The sequence below is a fragment of the Lepidochelys olivacea genome (genome assembly GCF_965140295.1).
Source record: "Lepidochelys olivacea isolate rLepOli2 genome assembly, chromosome: 10".
Taxonomy (NCBI): domain Eukaryota; kingdom Metazoa; phylum Chordata; order Testudines; family Cheloniidae; genus Lepidochelys; species Lepidochelys olivacea.
Window position 1 is genome coordinate 18,116,479 of NC_140420.1, and position 22,828 is coordinate 18,139,306.

Sequence of the window (22,828 nt, forward strand, 5' to 3'; positions counted from 1 at the left end):
CGCCGCGGTGAGGACTTTCCAGGCCCGGGTCAGGGCAATGGAGGCAGCCGCGGCTCCGGCTGTGAGGGGGCTGCGCGCGGGCTGCCAGCGTCTCTGCTACGGGGCAGGTACGGGGCGGCTTTGCGCTGGGGTCACCCCCTCACCTGGGGTCACAGCTTCCCCCTCTTATGGCAACAGTGGGGTATCCCCTTCCTGCGTCACCGCCCCCAGATCCCACCCCCTCCCTAGGGTACCCCATTCCCCCGTCACGTTCCGGGGTCACTGCCCCCAGACTTCCCCTTCCCTGGGGTACCCCCTTTCCCCATACGCCGTCACCTTCCGGGTCAGTCCATACCCTGCCACTTTCTGGGGTCATGCCCACTCCAGTCCCTGGGTTCACCCCTTCCTCCCATATGTTATTGCCGCCTGGGGTCACTCCTCCATCCTCTTCCTGGGGTCACCAAATTAATGGGCAGCAGGTTTAAAACAAACAAAAGGAAGTATTTTTTCACACGGTGCACAGTCAACCTGTGGAGCTCCTTGCCAGAGGATGTTGTGAAGGACAAGACTTTAAAAGGGTTAAAAAAAAGAACTGGGGGTCCATCAATGGCTATTGGTAGGGATGGTGTCCCTAGCCTCTGTTTGCCAGAAGCTGGGAATGGGTGACAGGGAATGGATCGCTTGATAGTTACTTGTTCAGTTCATTCCCTCTGGGGCACCTAGCATTGGCCAGTGTCGGAAGACAGGATCCTGGGCTAGATGGAGCTTTGGTCTGACCCAGTGTGGCCGTTCTTATGGGGTCACCCCTTCCAGTCATACTCTATCCCTTGCAGGTTTACAATTATCTCCACCCTCTCTTATCCCCACCCTGGAGTCACCTCCCACCAGCCCATCCCCTTCAAGGGTCGTCCATCACCCCTGTGCTTCATCCCCACTCCTGGGGTCATCAGAGCTCCTTTGAGTTTAATCCCCCATATCCCACTTTCACCCTAAGGTAACCTGTCATCTGTTCCCCTTCTCTCCATTTTCCATTCCTGACTCAGAATCCCTCCCCTGCATCACACTGGAGTCATGTATCAGAAAGGGGTAAGTAAGTAGGTACAATATTGAGTAAATGGTGTGTGCACTCCATGTTAAGTGTATGGATATTTCATTAAGACTTCCCTCACTTTCAGTGGTGGTAGAGAATTATAGCTCACATCAGTTGTATCTCTGTTTGACAGGTTCTGAAAGAAAATGGAGTTTGCAGTCAAAACAGACTTCTTTCAGATTTTATAGTACTGGAATGACGTTGGACAACATCAACAAGCCAGCCATAGATCGCATAATCAGGGTGGATCATGCAGGGGAATATGGGGCAAATCGTATTTATGCTGGGCAAATGGCTGTGCTAGGTAGAACTACAGTAGGACCAGTCATTCAGGTTAGTATCTGTGGATCTAACTCCATCTTATCTTTATGCTTCTTATGTACTCAAAGACATATTCTTTAGCTGAAGTACAATAAAATAAATCACAGGGCTATAATTTAAGGTTTGCAATGTTTACTTTAAAACAACTGGTCTTACAAAAGCTCTTCCTATGGTAAAGTATAAGTATGACACATAACATCATAGTGATCGGATTGGCGGATGAGTAGAACCCTACCAAATTCATGGTCCATTTTTGTCAATTTCATGGTCATAGGATTTTTAAAATAATAAATTTCATGATTTCCGCTATTTAAATCTGAAATTTCATGGTGTTGTAATTGTAGTTGTAAATGACCCAAAAAGGAATTGCGGAGGGGGCGGTCACAAGGTTATTGTATGGCTGGGTTGCAGTATTGCTACCCTTAGGTGATGCTGCCTTCAGAGCTGGGCAGCTGGAGAGCAGCAGCTGCTGGCTGGGGTCTCAGCTCTGAAGGCAGAGCCGCTGCTAGCAGCAGCACAGAAGTAAGGATGGCATGGTATGGTATTGCCACCCTTACTTCTGTGCTGTTGCCTGCAGAGCTGGGCCCTCAGTCAGCAGCCGACACTTTCCAGCCGCCCAGCTCTGGTATGGTATTACCATCCTTACTTCTGCACTGCTGCTGGTGGGGCGCTGCCTTGAGAGCTGGGCACCCGGGCATCAGCCGCCAGTCTCCAGCTGCCCAGCTCTGAAGGCAGTGCAGAAGGAAGGGTGGCGATACCACAATCCCTCTAAAATAAGCTTGCAGCCCCACTTAAATTTCCTTTTGGGTCAGGACTCCCAATTTGAGAAATGCTGGTCTCCCCTGTGAAATCTGTATAGTACAGGGTAAAAGCACACAAAGATCGCGGGAGGGGACCAGAATTCACTATCCGTGACGTGTTTTTCACGATCGTGAATTTGGTCAGGCACAACTGATGAGTGAATCATAGACATGCAGTTGTTGCAGTGGTTTGACAAAGGCTTCATTGTTATGTTTTAGGTGTCAAGAATCTTGTAAAATAAAACTCATTTTATATGAAATAAAAGGAATTAGGGAAAGCTGTGAAATAACTGTTCATATTCCCTTTCTCCGAAATGTTAACTTATTACTGAATATAAATAGGTTTTAAGAAAACCTAATAGTAAAGTGTTAACAAATATGCATGCATCTGATGAAGTGGGTATTCACCTGCGAAAGCTTATGCTCCAATAGGTCTGTTAGTCTATAAGGTGCCACAGGACTCTTTGCTGCTTTTACAGATCCAGACTAACACGGCTACCCCTCTGATACTTAACAAATATGACCAACACTCTTCCTCTAAATTCGTCAACTTTCATTCTTGCTTCTTCTGTTGTCCTCATTTTCTAATTTTTCAGCCCTCATAGAGTTTTCTGTGTTAGACAGGACCTGAATTTCCAATGTAAAAGCAAGCAAGAGGGGAAAAAAGACACACAACCCATCCCCACCCGCACACCTTTCAGGCCCTGTTTATGTATCACAGAGAAAAAAACAGTCACAAACCAATTTAATCTATTTCGTAGATGAACTTTAAAAATCAAATTAAAATTAGCATGAGCTGAAGTTAACATCCATTGATTTTTTTCTCTACATTTATAGTTAATGCCTTATTTTCTATTGTTATGTTTTTTCTGTTTATTTTATTTCTGTTGCAGCAAATGTGGGATCAAGAAAAGGACCATCTGAAAAAGTTTAATGAGTTAATTGTCACATTTAGAGTTCGACCTACTATTTTATTGCCTTTTTGGAATGTGGCAGGGTTTGCTTTAGGTGAGTGCATGGTCTTATTGATGTTGTTATTAATAATGTAGGTTTGAGGTGTGGTGTTTGAATTAATTTGTTTGATAATTACAGGTGCTGGAACTGCTTTACTTGGAAAAGAGGGTGCAATGGCTTGCACTGTGGCAGTGGAAGACAGCATATCAGAGCATTATAACAACCAGATCAGAACACTAATGGAGGAGGATCCAGAAAAATACAAAGAATTATTGCAGGTATGTGAATGTGGTTTAAAGGTATTTAACATATTCTCTGAACAGTATACTGAGACAATATTCTTCAAATGACATAAAAATGGCATTTGGATTTGCATCAGATTAATTTCTTACTGCTAGTTCAGAAAACTAAAGACAGTGAAACACTCAAAATGAAAAGTGTTATGTTTAAATTAGCTGTTGGATTTTCTTTTTGATATATATTAAATGTAAATATCTGAGATCACAGCTACAGAGCCCATTTCTAGTAGTTTCAATCTGTGTTTTTGTTGGGGACAGAAAAGGCAGCCTATGGTGCCCAAACATTTTAATTTAATGGGAGGGACTAGAGAAAAAGAAAATGAACTAATTGTAATAATGTACCATGTGGCATGCTTTGGTTATACTGGGTATGACAATATCATTGCAACTTCAGATACTCTGCAGACTTTGAGAGCGGCTGATCTCTCACCTTCACTTAGACTAGGAAAGTGGTTCCTAATTCCTTAAAACTTAACACATTTGGGCCACAATCTTGCATTGAGCACCTAATGGGCAGACTACAGTGCCTGTGCATAGCCCTGTTGATTTCAATAGGGGGTCTACCTGTGAGGTGCTTGTTATAAGGTCAGGGCCTAAGAAGTCAGCTGTAACAACCTATTGACCACTACTGCCTAGTCAGTTATACTTGGGCTGACCTGTAGTGGAGGTTGGGCTGCTCCAGATCCAAGTCTCATAGTCCCAAAACTGGGATTTGAAGTAGCCCAAACTCTGTTGCTGATTAGCATCTGCATGACTGAGTGAGAGCTGAGCTATAAGCACAAAGGTACCATGTTCAAAAAGGCTGGTCTGTGTACCAGTAAAACTACAAGACAAAGCAACTACTGAATGCATCGAGCAGGATAGAGGGAGTATCAAGAACTCAAATTGTCTAGCAGAGTAAAATGTTCTAACTTTGATGCCTGGAGACCCTGAGCATGTCTTTAGCAAAAGTGTATTTTTTTTTTTTATTTATACAAATATAAAAAGAGGAGCCTACGCAAAGCCCTATGTGAGGAAAACTGTCATGTATGATAGAAAAATCTCACACCATTAGTTCACGTGTTTTGCTTGAAGGTATTTGGTTTAATAATTTCTGCAATCGGTACTTCACAAAGGAGAAAATTTTGCGTTTTATACTCAGCTCATAGCTTGAGTCCTAGTTTTTTCTCTTCTAGGCTCTGATCCTGCAGGTTGTTTCATACAGGAGGACACTTGAATCCACTGGAGCCTCATGGACTTGCAGATGTCTTCCCTCATGGAACAATTTGCAGGATTGGGGCCTTACTGTGTAAATGTAATAATCTTGGAATGGCTGTTGTCATGTTAATTGGGCTTGTCATTATTATAGGTTTTCTTTAAAAAAAACCTGAAAAAGAAATATTAGTTTGCTAATTAGCACTTCAGTTTTCTAGAGAGATATTTCAGAATATCAGAATAACCTGGGATTCAGGAAGTGCTCTAAATATGATAGGAAAATGTTCTAGCCTGATTTCTTAGATGAGACCAAGTGTATAATTGGTGTAGTATCTGATAACACTCCCTCAGGGGCCTTAACCCACCATTGCTTGCAGTGGGATGGACTCTATGGTCTGTCTCTTTCCATGTCATTAACCACTATGATCCTGGTTATAACCAGCATATTCATTATAGGGTTATGACATTTGGATAGGACACTCATGAATATTGCTTGAGACTCTAATGGTCCAGGAGGAGAATACACACACTTTTCTATTAGGGCTGTCAAGTGCTTAAAAAAATTAATTGCGATTAATCGCACGATTAGAAAATAGAATGCCATTTATTTAAATATTTGTGGGTGTTTTCTACATTTTCAAATATTTCGATTTCAGTGATAACACAGAATACAAAGTGGTCAGTGCTCATTTTATATTTTTGATTACAAGTATTTGCACTGTAAAAAACAAAAAGAAATAGTATTTTTCAATTCACCTAATACAAGTACTGTAATACAATCTCTTTATCATGAAAGTTGAACTTACAAATGTAGAATTATGTACAAAAAATAACTGCATTCAAAAATAAAAATGTCAAACTTTAGACTAGAGCCTATAAGTCCACTCAGTCATACTTCTTGTTCAGCCAATCGCTCAGACAAAGAAGTTTGTTTACATTTGCAGGAGATAATGCTGCCCGCTTCTTGTTTACAATGTCACCTGCAAATGAGAACAGGCTGTTGCAGCCAGTGTTGCAAGATATTTGTGTGCCAGATGCGCTAAAGATTCATATGTTCCTTCATGCTCCAACCACCATTCTGAGGGACATGCGTCCATGCTGATGACAGGTTCTGCTTGATAGAAATCCAAAGCAGTGCGGACTGACGCATGTTCATTTTCATCATCTGAGTCAGATGCCACCAGCAGAAGGTTGATTTTCTTTTTTGGTGGTTCAGGTTCTTGTAGTTTCCGCATCGGAGTGTTGCTCTTTTAAGACTTTTGAAAGCATGCGCCATACCTCATCCCTCTCAGATTTTGGAAGGCACTTCAGCTTCTTAAACCTTGGGTCGAGTGCTGTAGCTGACTTTAGAAATCTCACATTGGTACCTTCTTTGCCTTTTGTCAAATCTGCAGTGAAAGTGTTCTTAAAATGAACAACATGTGCTGGTCATCATCCGAGACTGCTATAACATGAAACATATGGCAGAATGCAGGTAAAACAGAGCAAGGGATATACAATTCTCCCCCAAGGAGTTCAGTCACAAATTTAATTAATGCAGTATTTTTTTAACAAGCATTATCAACGTGCTTCTGGAATGGTGGCCGAAGCATGAAGGGCCATATGAATGTTTAGCATATCTGGCACATAAATACCTTGCAATGCCAGCTACAAAAATGCCATGCAAATGCCTGTTCTCACTTTCTGGTGACATTGTAAATAAGAAGAGGGCAGCATTATCGCCTGAAAATGTAAACAAACTTGTTTGTCTTAGCGATTGGCTGCACAAGAAGTACGGCTTTGTGGACTTGTAGTCTCTGAAGTTTTACATTGTTTTGTTTCTGAGTGCAGTTATGTAACAAAAAAAAACTACATTTGTAAGTTGCAATCTTTGTCGTGAAAGTGCACTACAGTACTTGTATGAGGTGAACTGAAAAATACTATTTATTTTGTTATTTTTATAGTGCAAATATTTATAATAAAAATAATAGACACTGATTTAAATTATTACACAGAATACAATATATATGAAAATGTAGAAAAACATCCAAAATATTTAATAAATTTCAATTGGTATTCCATTGTTTAGCAGTGCGATTAAAACTGCGATTAATTGCGATTTAATTTTTTTGAGTTAATCATGTTAGTTAACTGTGATTAATCGACAGCCCTATTTTCTATATAGTTCCAAAAACATAGCATGAGCTTCTTTATTTCAGAAGCTGTTTCCTCATATACTATAGCTATGGGTTCTTCTAACTGGAAATTGTGGGGAGGGGATTTTTCAAAAGCATTCAGTTTCCTGCAGGTCTTGACCTCGGGTGTATTGTCCCTCAAGTGGTGATGTGGCCAGAAGTATGTAGTTTATGTACAGTTTCGTCATCTCGATGATTCATGTGTAGGTGAAAACTGTTACTAATCTGCTACCATTTCTTTTAAAAAGATAATAAAGAAGTTCCGGGATGATGAGCTGGAGCACCACGATGTAGGGCTTGACCACGGTGCAGAATTGGTAGGCGTAGAGCATTAATTCATTGCTATGCATCCAGTTGTGATGGTCTCTCCTTCTCTTTGTGCAAATGAAAGTATAGAACGTGGGTGGAAAATAACAGTACAATAATATTTCTTAGTCTTTCTCAGGAAGCAGGTATAAGATAACACTGAAGGCATCTTCTTCAGAATCTGAAATGATGTGAATTTTTTTCCAGCAACAGAGTAGCATCCCGTTATGCTGCTGTTAAAACTAGTTCTTTGTTCCTAGCTAAGTATTGCACTCAACTCTGCTTTTGTTTCTTCAAATTGTAGCCTAATTTGAGTTTTCTTAAAAGATCAGATTAATAAGTAGACCTTTTGTCAGATAGAATAGTCGATCCCTTTCAGTCTTGGGAATCCAGATATCACCCTGATGTACCAAACACAATTGATTTAGGATGAAACTCTGGACCAAATTCTTCCTTCTCGTAATGCTTCATGAGCTCTGTGTAGTCCCTCTACTGTTTTCCTACCTCTGTGTGGGGGACCTGAAAGAGTCCTGTTATGTGGAGGGAAGGGGCATATTTTTCTCACATACAATATGTTTTAGTGCAAGGTAACGCCCTTTAAAAAAAAAAAAAAGGCTATTTGTCCTTTTCTGTGAAAGCAATATTGTTTCTCTAATGTAGATGAAAACAAATCTTTATATATTTAATATTTTTTTAAAAAATTAATACACGCCTTGTTACCACAAATCTATTTTTTTTTAATTAAGACTTCATCCAATGCCTAATTATTATCTTTCTTTTTTATAGGCACCAGCTTATTTGCTTTTGAAGACTGCTATACAAATTGGATGTAAAGCTGCAATATTTTTATCAGAGCGAATTTAGCACTCTATTTTTCAATAATATAAAAGATTATGGTATTAATTTAAGAGTTAACCAGTGCACTTGTCAAATTATGTGAAACTAATCGATATTTTTTACAGTAACTGACTTTTTTCCCCCTTCTTTTTATAAAGGATCTGATTCTGCCAGTCTTACTTATGCTAAGTAGTATCTTGCGCAATAGGTATTTTCATTGAAATTAGTGGGGCTACATGTGAAGTAGTATACTTACAATGTGAGTATGGATGGTAGAACTGGGTCCTTATTGACTATATCTAAAATGAAATTAAAAGGCTGTTTTTTTAACCAAAAAAAAAAAAAATCTGCTGGTTTTGCAAGTATTCACAAGGTGGCAGTAAAGCGTGTGTCTATAGTTATATAAGTCTATAAGTTATAGTACATACATTTAGTATTAGCCTTCTGTACTTGTACAGACTTTTAAAAATGAGCTAATCCTTCAATTTAAGACAATACATTTAGCACGGATTATTTTCTGAGTTTTATTTTCAGGGGAAGTAAATCAAGTTCTGGTAAGAATATTTCCCTCATATGTCTCAAATAAAGGTCTGTTATTACAGGGCTCTATTTCATTGATATGACTTTCAACTTTGTATTCTTCTTGGGCCTAATTCTGAAGTTATTTAGTCAAAAATTCCCTTTGTCCTGAATGTGTACAGAAAAAGTGGGCCCTATATACTTGATTTAAAGCAGAAGGACACAGATACTAGGTGCAATTGGCAACAGTGTTTCTTTTCATGAGTTTTAGCTCTTCCTATCCCATCTCTTCTTGGATAGAAACACACCAGCTTTCACAGAGCAAGGGAATAGGGTTCCCCAAACCTCTTAAAAGCACGCTAGCATGAGAGCAATTGAAGTAAACTAGACAAAATTCTGACTGCATCTTTCACAAGAAGTGCATACTGTCAATGCCTGATAATGACAGAGAAATACAGACCGCTCCATGCAATAATGCTGTTGGTATATCTTAAGCTGGAGGGATCACTGCCAGTTAATTCAGCAGAAGTACATATTTTACAAAACTTCTTTCTAGAGCCCTGGGATGTAGACAGTTAATGGCTTCAAGTGGCCAAAGAGTAGGATTCGGACGTGAATTTCCAGATGAGACTGGTACAGCTTGTTTAGTAGGGAACTACTCATACAGTACAGGAGATCTTGGGCCATGTGGTGTCCAATGTTCCTTCTGCCTAAAGCACCTCTTGCTCATTCTTCCATTGTCACTGCCTTCTAGGGAAGGTGTAATCAAAACGAAAACTTTAAAGGAAATTCGGTACCGTTTTTTCACACACAAATATTCCTTTTTAACATTTTATAGTTTAATAACGAGTCAGGCCAATTTAATGCTACTTATGGCAGAGACTAAACCGCTTGCACTTCAATGCAAAATTTTCACAGTGACCTCTGCAGTGTTTAAGCAAAATCACTTCCGGACTGTATGCCAGTTAGGTGTGCTGACCTATTGATATAAAATCATTTGAGGTCACTGTTAAATTTGTGTTAAAGTGCAAGTTTGAAGCTGGGATACGTATTGATTTTGGTTGTCTGTTGGAGATAAGCTTTCACTTTTATCAACAGTGTTGTATGAAGATGGAAAGGAATGTAAAAGTCTTTCCTCTTAAATCATGGAAACAAAAAGTTATGGTTTTGGGTGGAGGGATGTTAGCCGACGGCCAAGGATGTTGGTGAGGTGCCAGCTATGCCCGTTTATACCATCCGTGACTTTAACCGCTAGGACGCACTGTCCCTTCACGGCGGGCAGCCCGGGCTAGGCTGACGGATGCCCCAAGGTCCTAACCACCCGTGACTTTAACTGCTAGAGCTCAGAGCTCCTTCGCAGCGGGCAGCCAGGATTGACTGACAGGTGCCCCAAGAGTTTGCCCCGTGGAGGCGGCACAACTCAACGCTAGGCTCTTAGTACTCTCACCTAATGGCCAGGCTTTAGAGCCAAAACGGCTGAGGTTCTTTAATTGTGTTGGCTGCTTTACAGTAAACCAGAGAAAACAAGTCAGGCTTATGCACAAATGGTTACCAAAATTTATTAAGCTAGATTCTAATCATGTGGTTACAAAATTGCTAGTGCCTACTTATTTAAATGTAGAGATGTTACACACACAAACAAGTTACAAAACTGAAGCCACAATCCCAAAGAAAGAAAACAAAGTATAGAGCTCTATTTCAAAATATGTGTACACTAAAGATAGGAGATCAGGTGTGGGTGCTTCTTACCCTCCTTGCATCTCTCGATTCCAGCGGTGCCAAGCCAGGATCGGTCACTCAATTCCGCGGAAAGACGAATAAGGGACAAGGCTTAGGGACCCTCTTAGCTGCAGAAGCCTTGGGAGGCTGTCACTTATCTGACCAGCAGATAGATAGTGAAAAGCACTCAAAAATCATGGTGCTGTAGGTCCCCTACTTATACCTCTGTACTCCTTTATTCTCTTTCTCCTTTCTTATGCCAAATTGAGGCTGGTCTGTCTGGGTGACGCCAGCTTTCGCAAGAGTAGTTTACACTTGCAAGGGAGAGAAACAATAAGTTTCGACTACTGGACATTTCTTTTATCAGGGTAAATATTTTCCCACCTAGGATGTTGGTGTGTGTGCATCATGCTATTTAGTAGGGGCTAAGAGCCATGTCTGTCACAGGGCCTCTGCCTGCTGTGAGCTTAATCGTTGTATCTGTTACCAGAGGCACATTGTAGCAGCACACCTGTGCTTTTCACAGCTTCAAAGGCTGTGCTGGAATATATGTTAAGTGCCCTGTTCCGGCTTCCTCCTGTGTTTCCAGCAATGCTGGTCTGAGGGGGGGCTAGCTGTCTGGCTACAAGGGAGTGTGTCCTGTTCCAACCTTATCTGCCACTAAACATAGTTCTTGTTTGCTAAGCTAGTTTTCATCCTTTCTGTTGAATGGAGAGCATTTAGCTTGTTTGCCAGATTAGAAATAGAATCCTTTTGTTGTTCAAGATTAAAAGTTGTAGCATATCAAGCACTGTTTCTTACAGACAAACCGAACAGTGGTGGAGAAATTATTGAAAAGCTGGCTCACAAGTGGGGAGTAGCATTTTTTGTATGACTTCTTTGCAAAGGAGGGAATCAGAAGGTGAGAAACAGGGCATCTCAGAGGTACTGCTCATGCCACTATTATTGAAGTGTTGTTAGCACTACCAATATAAAACCTCTTTTACAGGGGGCTTATAAGTCATCTGTAAAAATTCATTCCTAGCTAAAACTTGGCATTTAAGGTTTCTGCAAGAGGATGATTTCCCTGCCCCCTTTCCCCGCCTTAAATTTGGTCAAAAAAAGTAGATCTTCAATAGAAACTTTTTGTATGCTCCCTATCAATAGTCACAATGGCTCTTTATATAAACAGAAACAACAAAACCATCTAATTGGACAGGCAGTGGGATAAATTCTGTTCTCAGCTACACCAGTGTAGATCTGGAGAAACTCCATTGACTTCTAATGAGTTGAAGTGGACATCACTGAAGTCATTTACATTGTTTAAACAAAGTATAATTTGGTCCACAGTCCTTAGTCTCTTCACTCGCCTACTGGACCCACTCGACCCATTGGCTTTAACTCATCTAAATCACTGAGTTCACGGGGAGTGGGAGTAAAAAGAAGTGAACTGTTCAAACAGACTTCCTGGATGAACCCCAGGAAGCTGTGACTAGCTCAGATATGACTTACGTTAGTATTGAGCTAATGGTGTTCTCTGCCCTGGTTAATGCATTGATTTGATGTAAATGTTTGCCTGGAATGAAATCTAGATCTCCTGGTTCCATTCTCTATCCACTGGCCCATTCTGCCTCCCTTTTACCCTTGTGCTCATCTGTTCAGTAGGGAGAGGATTTTTTTAAACACTTGCTCATTGGCAGACTTTTTGGATCTGTAAAGCAGCGTGGGGCAATTGGTGTTCTTGACATGTTCCATATTGTACCCTGTACATGCCACACACATTCTGCAGAAATATTGCAGACCTCATCAACTTGTTTTTCTTAAGTTTCTTAGCAAAGGGCTTATCTATACTTGGAAATTGACTGAAATAACTGTTGTGGAATCATTATTTCGGTGTAAGGCCCTGTGTAGACACCTTTTTATTCTGGAATAAGAGTGTTTTTTTCTGATTTAGCTTAATCCACTATAATCCTTTTCCCATTACAGTATTATTAGCTTGAAACCTGTTAGTATTTAAGATGTCTGTGAAGTCACAAAGCGGAACACTTACATGTGGATTTTAGGACCTGTGAAATGAGTAGACATCATTTATCATAAAAACATCAACCCCGTAGGCTAATAGTCTAATTCTGGGGAGCCTGGAAGACCGGGCTTCCCAGCAATTTGTGGAAATTTTTGATGTAGCAGAAAGTGACTTTTCCATTGGAAAATCATTCTGACAGAAGAGTCCCAACAGTGGTAGAAATTGCCTTTTTGGCTGTTAGATGATCATTGTAAGCAAGTCCATGAAATTGATATTCCCAATCTGGTATATGTACATGTAGTGGTTAAATCTGCCTTTTGCCATCATAGATCATTCTAACAGGTGTTTTGGTGCTAAGGAGTTAAATTATTATTGGCTCTTGTTAGTACTCCAACAAGCTGTATCACCCTTTACTTGTAGGCATGTGTCATTATAGGTGCAGAGTTCTTTGTTGCTTGTCAAAGCTTCCAAGATCATTGCAAGAGTAATCTCCAATTTGATCCTCGCAGCTGAAAGCCCCACTGTTCACTGTAAGTAGAGCTGAAAGTAAGCCGGTATGGTCTGGCGTACCAGCAAGAGCCAGTACGCCATGCCGGACCAGATTGGCTTCCCCAAGCTTCCCGCAGCAGCAGGAGCCCCGGGCCCTTTAAAGTGCCCCCTGACCCAGCTGCTGGAGCCCTGGGGTAGCGATTTAGGGACTCAGCAGTGATTTAAAGAGCCCGGAACTCCGCTGCGGTAGCAGCGGCCAGATCCCAGGGCCCTTTAAATCGCCCCTGAGCCCCAGGGCTCCCAGCTATCTCTGCAGCTGGTAGCTCCAGGGGTGATTTAAAGGCCCAGGGGCTCCCAGCCGCAGCCAGAGCCCTGGGGCCTTTAAATCTTGATTTAAAGGGCCTGGGTATTTAAAGGCCCCACCTCTTCTGGTTGAGGCCCCGCCTCTTCCAGTTGAGGCCACGCCTCCTACTCAGGACTCTGGAGTATTGGTAAATCCTTTAAATTCCTTTTACCCCTGACTGTAAGGGATGGGTAATCACATCAGTCAATAGGAACTGGCTGCTGGGATCTCTGCATTTTTCATGGCTGCCATGTGGTAGTTGGCTCTACTCAGAGGCAGGCAGGCATACATTGGGTCTGGTGTTTAGCTTGTGAGTAGAGATTATAATTTTAGCTTGGAATGTTGATTTTAGATGGAAGTGTTGTCTAGGAGATTTCAATTTAAAAAAAACTATATTTTTTTAGTGATTTAAGATTGTTCTGTAAAGTGTTCTTTGCAGTGATTCACCATACACCACAACCTGAATAATTCTTACCCAGATGCAGGGTTACCAGCCACCCAGATGTTTTATTGGGGGCAAGAATCCTGTTTTGATGGTTCACCCTATAAGGATTGATGGAATAAAATGAGCTGCCAGGCAGCTTTGAGAGAGAACGTTGGTCAACTGATTGATCACTATTGCCAGCATGGTAGGATTTCATAATGGTCTTTTGCTCTCAGCTACTGGTAATGGCATTACAACACTTTTTCCTCTGGCTTCATCCTCACAGGTCACTTCAGTTTACTAATGACGTGTGAGAGGTGAAGCAGGAAGGGAAGTGGCTAGAGCACAAGTGACAGAAATCTTGGTCTGAACCTCAGCAATTGTGTCATAAATGTTGGAAGTCTTCTGATGTGGCTGTACTTAAGGCAAATGTAGTGTTTTTTTCCCATCTGCTCTTGATGAAATGAGTGTAACCTTCTTTATCTGGTGCTGACATTGCTGGGCTTATCCACAAATTTATCACCTCAAGATTAGGCTATTGTAATATGCTGTACCTGGGGCTACACGGTGAAACTATCTAGTCACTGACGCTAATGCAGAACATGGCCACTCACCTACTAGACATGTTAGCAGCGAACACATCACCAGGACACTGTACTTACATTGGCTGTCAGTAAGCTTCCAGATGGAGTTGGAGGCATTGGCTTTAACCTGTAAAGGTTTACATGGTTTGCGATGTGGCTACCCTAAGGGACAGCGTGCCTCCCTAAGTGAAGTGGCTGCAGGCACAATCAGTGAAGGTCCTTGAACTGGAGCCCTCTTGCCTGGAAAGAGAGGAAGCAGCTGGAAGGGCATTTGTTATAAAGTGTCCTCAACTTCAGAATTCACAGCCTCTTGGTTGATAGAACCCAGACTTTTTAATCATGTGTTGCAAAGCCCATCTTTTCTATTGGCCATTTGGGAAATGGCTGCGCTGGGCATCACAAAATGTGGAAGAGATGGCCAGCCCTCTGTGGAGATAGAGGCGGTTAGGGACTATTTAGAAAAGCTGGACGTGCACAAGTCCATGGGGCCGGACGAGTTGCATCCGAGAGTGCTGAAGGAATTGGCGGCTGTGATTGCAGAGCCACTGGCCATTATCTTTGAAAACTCGTGGCAAACCGGGGAAGTCCTGGATGACTGGAAAAAGGCTAATGTAGTGCCAATCTTTAAAAAAGGGAAGAAGGAAGATCCTGGGAACTACAGGCCAGTCAGCCTCACCTCAGTCCCTGGAAAAATCATGGAGCAGGTCCTCAAAGAATCAATCCTGAAGCACTTGCATGAGAGGAAAGTGATCAGGAACAGCCAGCATGGATTCACCAAGGGAAGGTCATGCCTGACTAATCTAATCGCCTTTTATGATGAGATTACTGGTTCTGTGGATGAAGGGAAAGCAGTGGATGTATTGTTTCTTGACTTTAGCAAAGCTTTTGACACGGTCTCCCATAGTATTCTTGTCAGCAAGTTAAGGAAGTATGGGCTGGATGAATGCACTATAAGGTGGGTAGAAAGCTGGCTAGATTGTCGGGCTCAACGGGTAGTGATCAATGGCTCCATGTCTAGTTGGCAGCCGGTATCAAGTGGAGTGCCCCAAGGGTCGGTCCTGGGGCCGGTTTTATTCAATATCTTCATAAATGATCTGGAGGATGGTGTGGATTGCACTCTCAGCAAATTTGCGGATGATACTAAACTGGGAGGAGTGGTAGATACGCTGGAGGGGAGGGATAGGATACAGAAGGACCTAGACCAATTGGAAGATTGGGCCAAAAGGAATCTGATGAGGTTCAATAAGGATAAGTGCAGGGTCCTGCACTTAGGACGGAAGAACCCAATGCACAGCTACAGACTAGGGACCGAATGGCTAGGCAGCAGTTCTGCGGAAAAGGACCTAGGGGTGACAGTGGACGAGAAGCTGGATATGAGTCAGCAGTGTGCCCTTGTTGCCAAGAAGGCCAATGGCATTTTGGGATGTATAAGTAGGGGCATAGCGAGCAGATCGAGGGACGTGATCGTTCCCCTCTATTCGACATTGGTGAGGCCTCATCTGGAGTACTGTGTCCAGTTTTGGGCCCCACACTTCAAGAAGGATGTGGATAAATTGGAGAGAGTCCAGCGAAGGGCAACAAAAATGATTAGGGGACTGGAACACATGAGTTATGAGGAGAGGCTGAGGGAGCTGGGATTGTTTAGCCTGCAGAAGAGAAGAATGAGGGGGGATTTGATAGCTGCTTTCAACTACCTGAAAGGGGGTTCCAAAGAGGATGGCTCTGGACTGTTCTCAATGGTAGCAGATGACAGAACGAGGAGTAATGGTCTCAAGTTGCAGTGGGGGAGGTTTAGATTGGATATTAGGAAAAACTTTTTCACTAAGAGGGTGGTGAAACACTGGAATGCGTTACCTAGGGAGGTGGTAGAATCTCCTTCCTTAGAGGTTTTTAAGGTCAGGCTTGACAAAGCCCTGGCTGGGATGATTTAACTGGGAATTGGTCCTGCTTTGAGCAGGGGGTTGGACTAGATGACCTTCTGGGGTCCCTTCCAACCCTGATATTCTATGATTCTATGAAAGAGGCAAGTTAATGTGATGGGGTATGTTGGGTGTGGGTGAGACTTGTCAATAAGCTTTCCATAGACTTGTAAGAGGTTGTATTAAATACTATTTTAAAATTGTGATGTACCTAGAGTTTGGGTTAGGAGCCGATTAAAATAAAATTTTGGAAAGTGAGATTGGATCCACGTGACTAAATGGTTGCTAATGTCGTCAGTGAAAGAAGTAAAATTCTACTATACTATAAGACGCCCTGTCAGTTATGACATTGATCAAAATGTTCTTGCTTTTAAAGATTATTTGTTCAAAATAAGATATTTTAAGCATGACTTCATCACTCTTGTAATAGATCATTCACTATAAAATAAGACTACAAAGTACATTTGTTAAAATGTAAAACCAAAAACATACCTGTAAATATCTCAAGGATTCCAGAACAAGAGACTCATAGTATTACAACATATGCATCTATTTATCTATGTGAGAAACAAATACAACTTTTAAAAAATGATCATGATATTGAATACTCTATTCCAAAAGCCTACAAATACTGGATATTAAGGCCTTTGTGTTATTAAGCAACATTTAGAAATTGCTGCAAGAAAAGAATGGCAAATATGCAATCAAAGTTAGGAATTTACAGATAAGTTTATTATTATTTATTATTAATATAAAAGTGATAGTTCCCCCGAGTTAGACAGTCTCCCGGTCCCCCAGCCATTACGTCAGGACTTAAAGCTAGACAAGGCATGGTGTAGTGCTTTCATAGGTATTATTCTTTTCTAAGACCAATATTCTCAAAGAAACTGGTTTGTACAGAGATTCTCTGAATATGTTTGTGTTATAAAGCGGTCATGGAATTTGCTTCTGAATTATACAGACAGCCTGGTGTTCTGGTTGCCCTTGAGATATGGGTGGCCTCTGAAAACATTGCACGCTGCATACTTATAGCAAAAACAGGTCAGAGACAAAACGCTTTTTTTTTAACACATTTGGGTTGACTGAGGGATGGAAACATCAAAGGACAGGAAATCTCAGTGCAAAGCCAGTTTCTTTGCCCATGTCTGTACTAACAGTTGAAGAATTCACTCCAAATACACTGTCATGAATGGCTGAAAACAATATACTACATTGAATTTAATACAGTGCATTAAAGCACATCCATGTCTAGGTTGTCAGACTGTAAAATAATTTCTCTAGTAGTGTGTTTGAATAGTAAACATAGCTCAGAGTGTATGTAATGTGTAAGGTGAATAACTGCTGCTTTATGTACCATAGCAGGATTTGTTACTTCCATGTCTTAGAGTGGAGCATTTGCACCAGTATATTTAATATTATGGGCCTGACTCTGCTCTCTTTCACACTGGTTTTCATACCTAGTACAGCACCATTTATTTCAGTGGAATGACTCCTGGTTCTCACTAGCGTAAGTGAGAGAAGAACCATGCCCTATTTTTAGACTTTTGTTATTAAAAACCTGCGTGGGGGATTGTAACATGGCTGTACAAAAGGTTAGGAATGATGCAAAGGGAAACCCTGTAGAGGGGTACTCAGAAACATTTAATTTGATCTGTGCCTCAGCTTGGATTTTGTGATGATTATACAGATGCCATGAGGCTGTGGTATTTTCTTCTTGTTTATGCTTTTCAGCCATTATCAGAAATTGACTAATGCTAGCTGCTCAGCCTTCAATGGCAGGCAGAGGGCAAATAGATTTCTAAGCCCTCATTGTGTGCTGTGTAGTCCTGTTATACCATTTGTGCACAAATGGAGTTTGTGGTCAGGCTCATCTTTTGTTCATTAACAGAGCAAAACGGATTAGATTAGTGCAGATGCCTCACAAACATCTGAAAAATAGAGGGGGATTGTTTCTAGGCAGTCACTTGGCTGACTGGCCACATATGGCTACTTTCAACTGTTTCTTGAGTCACAGAATATACACCTCTTTGGCTCTTGTAATAAAATTATAAGGACCTATGCAAGCGTGCCATGGGATCCCAAACCCTTGCATTAAAAAATACAAATGGTTTCCATGAGGACAAGGCAACTCAACACTCTTATAATAATCTAGGGCCTGATCACCATTCTCCCCTCAAATGGGAAGGGTTTCTCATCCTTCAGTGGGGAGAAGGGGCATAGTTTACAAAACCTTGACTGCACAGCGTGCATGGGTTCATGCAGCTTAGCTGCTGCTCTCCTTACCTGTTCCCAGCTCAGTTTCTGCCAGCCTTAGCTGCTTTCCACCATCCTCAGTGGGAGCGGATATCTGGCCCCCACTCTCGAAAGGTGCACCACAAACCAGGGGATTAACTAGTACCACTAATAGGGAGCCAATTACAGACCCCAGTGTTGCTGTTGTGGTAACAAGTATTCTGATAAAAGAAAAGGAGTACTTGTGGCACCTTAGAGACTAACCAATTTATTTGAGCATAAGCTTTCGTGAGCTACAGCTCACTTCATCGGATGCATTCAGTGGAAAATACAGTGGGGAGATTTATATACACAGAGAACATGAAACAATGGGTGTTACCATACACACTGTAAGGAAAGTGATCAGGTAAGGTGAGCTATTACTAGCAGGGGGGCGGGGGGGGGGGGAACTTTTGTAGTGAAAATCAAGGTGGGCCATTTCCAGCAGTTGACAAGAACATTGGGTGGGGGGTGGAATAAACATGGGGAAATAGTTTTACTTTGTGTAATGACCCATCCACTCCCAATCTTTATTCAAGCCTAGATGAAGTGAGCTGTAGCTCACGAAAACTTATGCTCAAATAAACTTGTTAGTCTCTAAGGTGCCACAAGTACTCCTTTTCTTTTGGCAGATACAGACTAACACGGCTGCTACTCTGAAACCTAAGTATTCTGATGTGTCCTGCTCCAAAGCTGTCAAAATATGCCCTCGCTGCAGCCACCGCTGTTCACTCTGTAGGAGGAAGACCAAACCGAGGAAGGCAACAGGCAATTCTGAGCTGGGTATTGTGAATAGGGAAGGATGATTTTTAAGAACTTAAAAAGCTTCTGGGCTGTGTCTCTCCTCAGAAGCAAATCCAAACGACTTATCTACAGGGCCCACAGGACACTGCCCGGTCCAGTAGTTTGTCTTGTCATGTGCAAGACTGGGAAGATAACATGGTTATTTGAGATACTAGCTTGATGTCTGTGATTTTGTCATCTAAGATAAAAATGATATATAAGGGGCCCAATTCTCAGCTGGTGTAAGTTGGCTTCATTCCCTTGACTTTGGTGGAACTGAAGTTTATACCAGCTGAGGTAGAATTTACCGTGTGTGATATTTAAAATACGGTGGTGACTGCTCACATAAGATCAAAACTGTATGTACTCACGCTCTGAGCAAAGCTCTGCCTTTTGCAATAGCCTTTTGTCTGCAGACTAGCCGCCTATTTTCAGTTTATTATACTCTATAAATGGATGCAATTTTTGTGGGTCACTAAAGAGCACTCAGAACCTGTAAGAGTTAACAAACAGGAATTAAAAGTACTCCGAACTTTTTTTTATGATACAGAGAAAATGAGCGTCTCACTCTGTTAATGACCTTCGAACTTATTGAGCACAATATTGGCCAAAATGTGCCCAACATATATCTTGAAAGAAATCTTGTCTAGTAGGTCTCTTTGATGAAAACTCCCATCGCTGTAATTTAAAATACTATTGCACTGTTGGTGACAAACGAATAGTCTCAAAGACTGCACACAGCTCCGGAGAGAGGAAAATAAAGCTAGATGCTTTCCTAAGACTAATGCCTGAATGCTGAAGACACAATGGTAGTTTTCTTTTTCATGATACCACTGCAAATTCCCTCATGCTGAAGGTGTCACAGATTGCTTGGTATTTGGCACCAGGCTCTTGTTTATCCATAGTGGACAACCCTAACATATGGTTAGCACAGGTCATATTCTGTTATTAAAGTGTCAGTGAAGGTGCCAAAGACCAGACACTGAATCTGTCTCCTCGTGTCACACTGCAGTCCTTATTTATAAATGTGAGCTCAAGGGGACTATGACATCATGCAGAGCTCCTGCCCTAGAGCCAGCAGTTATGGAATTAAGCTCTTCTGCTCACTGCACCTGAGCAGGTGGAGAAGTTTGGGATAATAGGACTCCTTATGGAAGGCTCATGTAGGGTCCAGTTCAGCAAGGCACAAAGCATGTGCCTACCTTTGAGCTTGTGAGAAGCCACATTAAAGTCAATTTGAGTGTTTACGTGTGTAAAGTTAGGCATGTGCGTAAGTGCCTTGCAGAACTGGGTCCTTAGGAGCTAAGAGTCTGATCATGGAACTAAACCATGGCACTAAAATCACTTCTACAGATACTGTGCACTGTTAGAGCACTTAAGAAGTGCTTTTCTATTTGTTTACATCATCAAAGCAAAGCTCCAACTTGAGAGGCCAGAAAAAGCATGTGATCTCATGGTCTTTTAAATGTTATCTGTGGCCTATGCTGCATTAATTCATAATATTGTGGGTGGGTTTATGATGTTAACGGCACCAGTTTCCTGTTTTGGGTGGGGGAATGAGAACAGAAATAGATAATTACCATGTGGCTATTACAGTATGCTCAAAGGGATTAAATGCAAAACACAGTTCAGCTTTAATGCTAGAGCTGCAACTGGTGCCTCCACAGCGTTGTTGAGACCGTCTCCTAGTACTAATACATCAAACCCCTCTAGCCCCTTCGTTCTGAGGATCTCAGAATGCTGTATTACCAAGGTTAATTGTGTCTCACAACATCTCCATGAAGGAAGGGGAATTATTCGCCTTATTTTACAGATGGGTTAAGTGAGTCAAAGAGCTGTGTATAAGGCCTTTGCTGAATCAGGGCCTAAATGCCTCACCCAAGGTCACACAGTAAGTTAGTGACATAGCTGGAAACAGAACTCAGGAGGAGTGAGCCCTGACTCCTAGTCTTCTGTGCTAGTTGTGGTAATGCTCATAGGTTGTGGAGCCATGCCCCAACCACTTTTTGGCTAATACAGCCCAACTCCAGGAAGGTGATTTGGTGGAGCCAGGGCTAGGAAGGGGGTGGGGCAAGGTTGTGGGAGAGCCAGGTCTGCACTCTGTGACCAGTGTCAGCAGGCCAGAATGGGGAGCTGGCCCAGCCGTGTGGGACAGAATCCGCTGAAGGGTGAGTGCAGGGTGGGCTTGCTCTCCAACCCCTGCCCTAGGCCTCTGACACTCTGGAGGCAAGACCTGACCCCTCCCTGTGTGTTTCCCCCACGTGGTGCACCATAGCCCAATTACACGATAACAGTATTCAAACCTTACAGCTTTTGAGACTACTCATATTTTCTCATACAGCCAACGGAGAACTGCAGGACCTACAATGACCACAGTAGAGATGAGAGAATGCTGCTCACTTATGCATCCTGAATAGCCAAGTCACACCCCTGGCCCAAAGTGTGCAAATGAACTAAAGGAATGACTAATAATGAATGAGGCTAAATCTCCCCCAACACACACTCGCATCACTAATATCCCCCTACTATTGTACTCTCACCTTGGCAGGATATTGAAAGGTGACTTGCAGACTTCTGTGGGATCTGAAAGTAATGTTTACAATACGATTACTGTCATGTTGTCACTTCCTTCTGCTCTGTTTATATGAGAACCAGATTCTATGAGATATTTGCTACAAAGGGAGACCTTATTTTATCTTTCAAAACTAAGTGACAAAAATAATTTTGTTTATAAATAATGTGAGAATCTGATAACATAACAAGCACAAAGGGATAATGCATCAGAAAGCAATTCTTTTTTGTTGGGGAGCTGAAACTTGAAGAATAAAAAAGCCTGCTAAATTAGTTCACAGGCACACCGGTTGTATTTGCTTATCACTTGTCATAAATACAAAAAACACAGTGCACAAGCTACTAATTCATCAGAATTCAGAACATATGTTGCTTTCCTGCAGATGCTACATGAACCATAATATTTATTGAAGCTTTTAGATTGCAACTCACAACAAGATTTTGTCTTGTCAACAAGGTTTTATGAGTAACCTTGAGCAGCCATGTGAATTGTTATATAATCCACGGAAGAATTTCAGACAGAGCAGGTGAAAGATTTTCAATCTGCATGCTATCTAACAGCTTAAGCAACCATCAGGGTGAAGCTCATGTCTTACATGAATAGAAGGCTTATGAAAATAGTAGGATAAAAGTAAAGGAGTACTTGTGGCACCTTAGAGACTAACCAATTTATTTGAGCATAAGCTTTCATGAGCTACAGCTCACTTCATCGGATGCATACCGTGGAAACTGCAGCAGACTTTATATATACACAGAGAATATGAAACAATACCTCCTCCCACCCCACTGTCCTGCTGGTAATAGCTTATCTAAAGTGATCATCAGGTGGGCCATTTCCAGCACAAATCCAGGTTTTCTCACCCTCCACCCCCCCACACAAATTCACTCTCCTGCTGGTGATAGCCCATCCAAAGTGACAACTCTTTACACAATGTGCATGACAATCAAGTTGGGCTATTTCCTGCACAAATCCAGGTTTTCTCACATCCCCCCCACCCCCATACACACACAAACTCACTCTCCTGCTGGTAATAGCTCATCCAAACTATTACCAGCAGGAGAGTGAGTTTGTGTGTGTATGGGGGTGGGGGGGATGTGAGAAAACCTGGATTTGTGCAGGAAATAGCCCAACTTGATTGTCATGCACATTGTGTAAAGAGTTGTCACTTTGGATGGGCTATCACCAGCAGGAGAGTGAATTTGTGGGGGAGAGGGGGGGAGGGTGAGAAAACCTGGATTTGTGCTGGAAA

The 22,828-nt window shown here is 41.9% G+C and overlaps 1 protein-coding gene across 1 annotated transcript; it reads left to right on the forward strand.

Annotated features, from left to right (window-relative positions):
- Position 1: 1 nt before the first annotated feature.
- Positions 2-8,356, forward strand: COQ7 (coenzyme Q7, hydroxylase). The gene is made up of 6 exons (XM_084641658.1): positions 2-107; positions 1,203-1,402; positions 3,084-3,198; positions 3,283-3,422; positions 7,060-7,128; positions 7,904-8,356. The coding sequence occupies exons 1-6, from the start codon at positions 38-40 to the stop codon at positions 7,979-7,981; spliced, it is 672 nt and encodes a 223-aa protein (XP_084497784.1). The 5' UTR covers positions 2-37; the 3' UTR covers positions 7,982-8,356.
- Positions 8,357-22,828: the final 14,472 nt, after the last annotated feature.

Coding starts and splice junctions, on each gene's coding strand:
- COQ7 (XM_084641658.1), top strand. CDS start 38: ATGGAGGCAGCCGCGGCTCCGGCTGTGAGGGGGCTGCGCGCGGGCTGC. Junction 1,403..3,083: donor CAGTAGGACCAGTCATTCAG/GTTAGTATCTGT, acceptor TTTCTGTTGCAG/CAAATGTGGGATCAAGAAAA. Junction 3,199..3,282: donor TGTGGCAGGGTTTGCTTTAG/GTGAGTGCATGG, acceptor TGATAATTACAG/GTGCTGGAACTGCTTTACTT.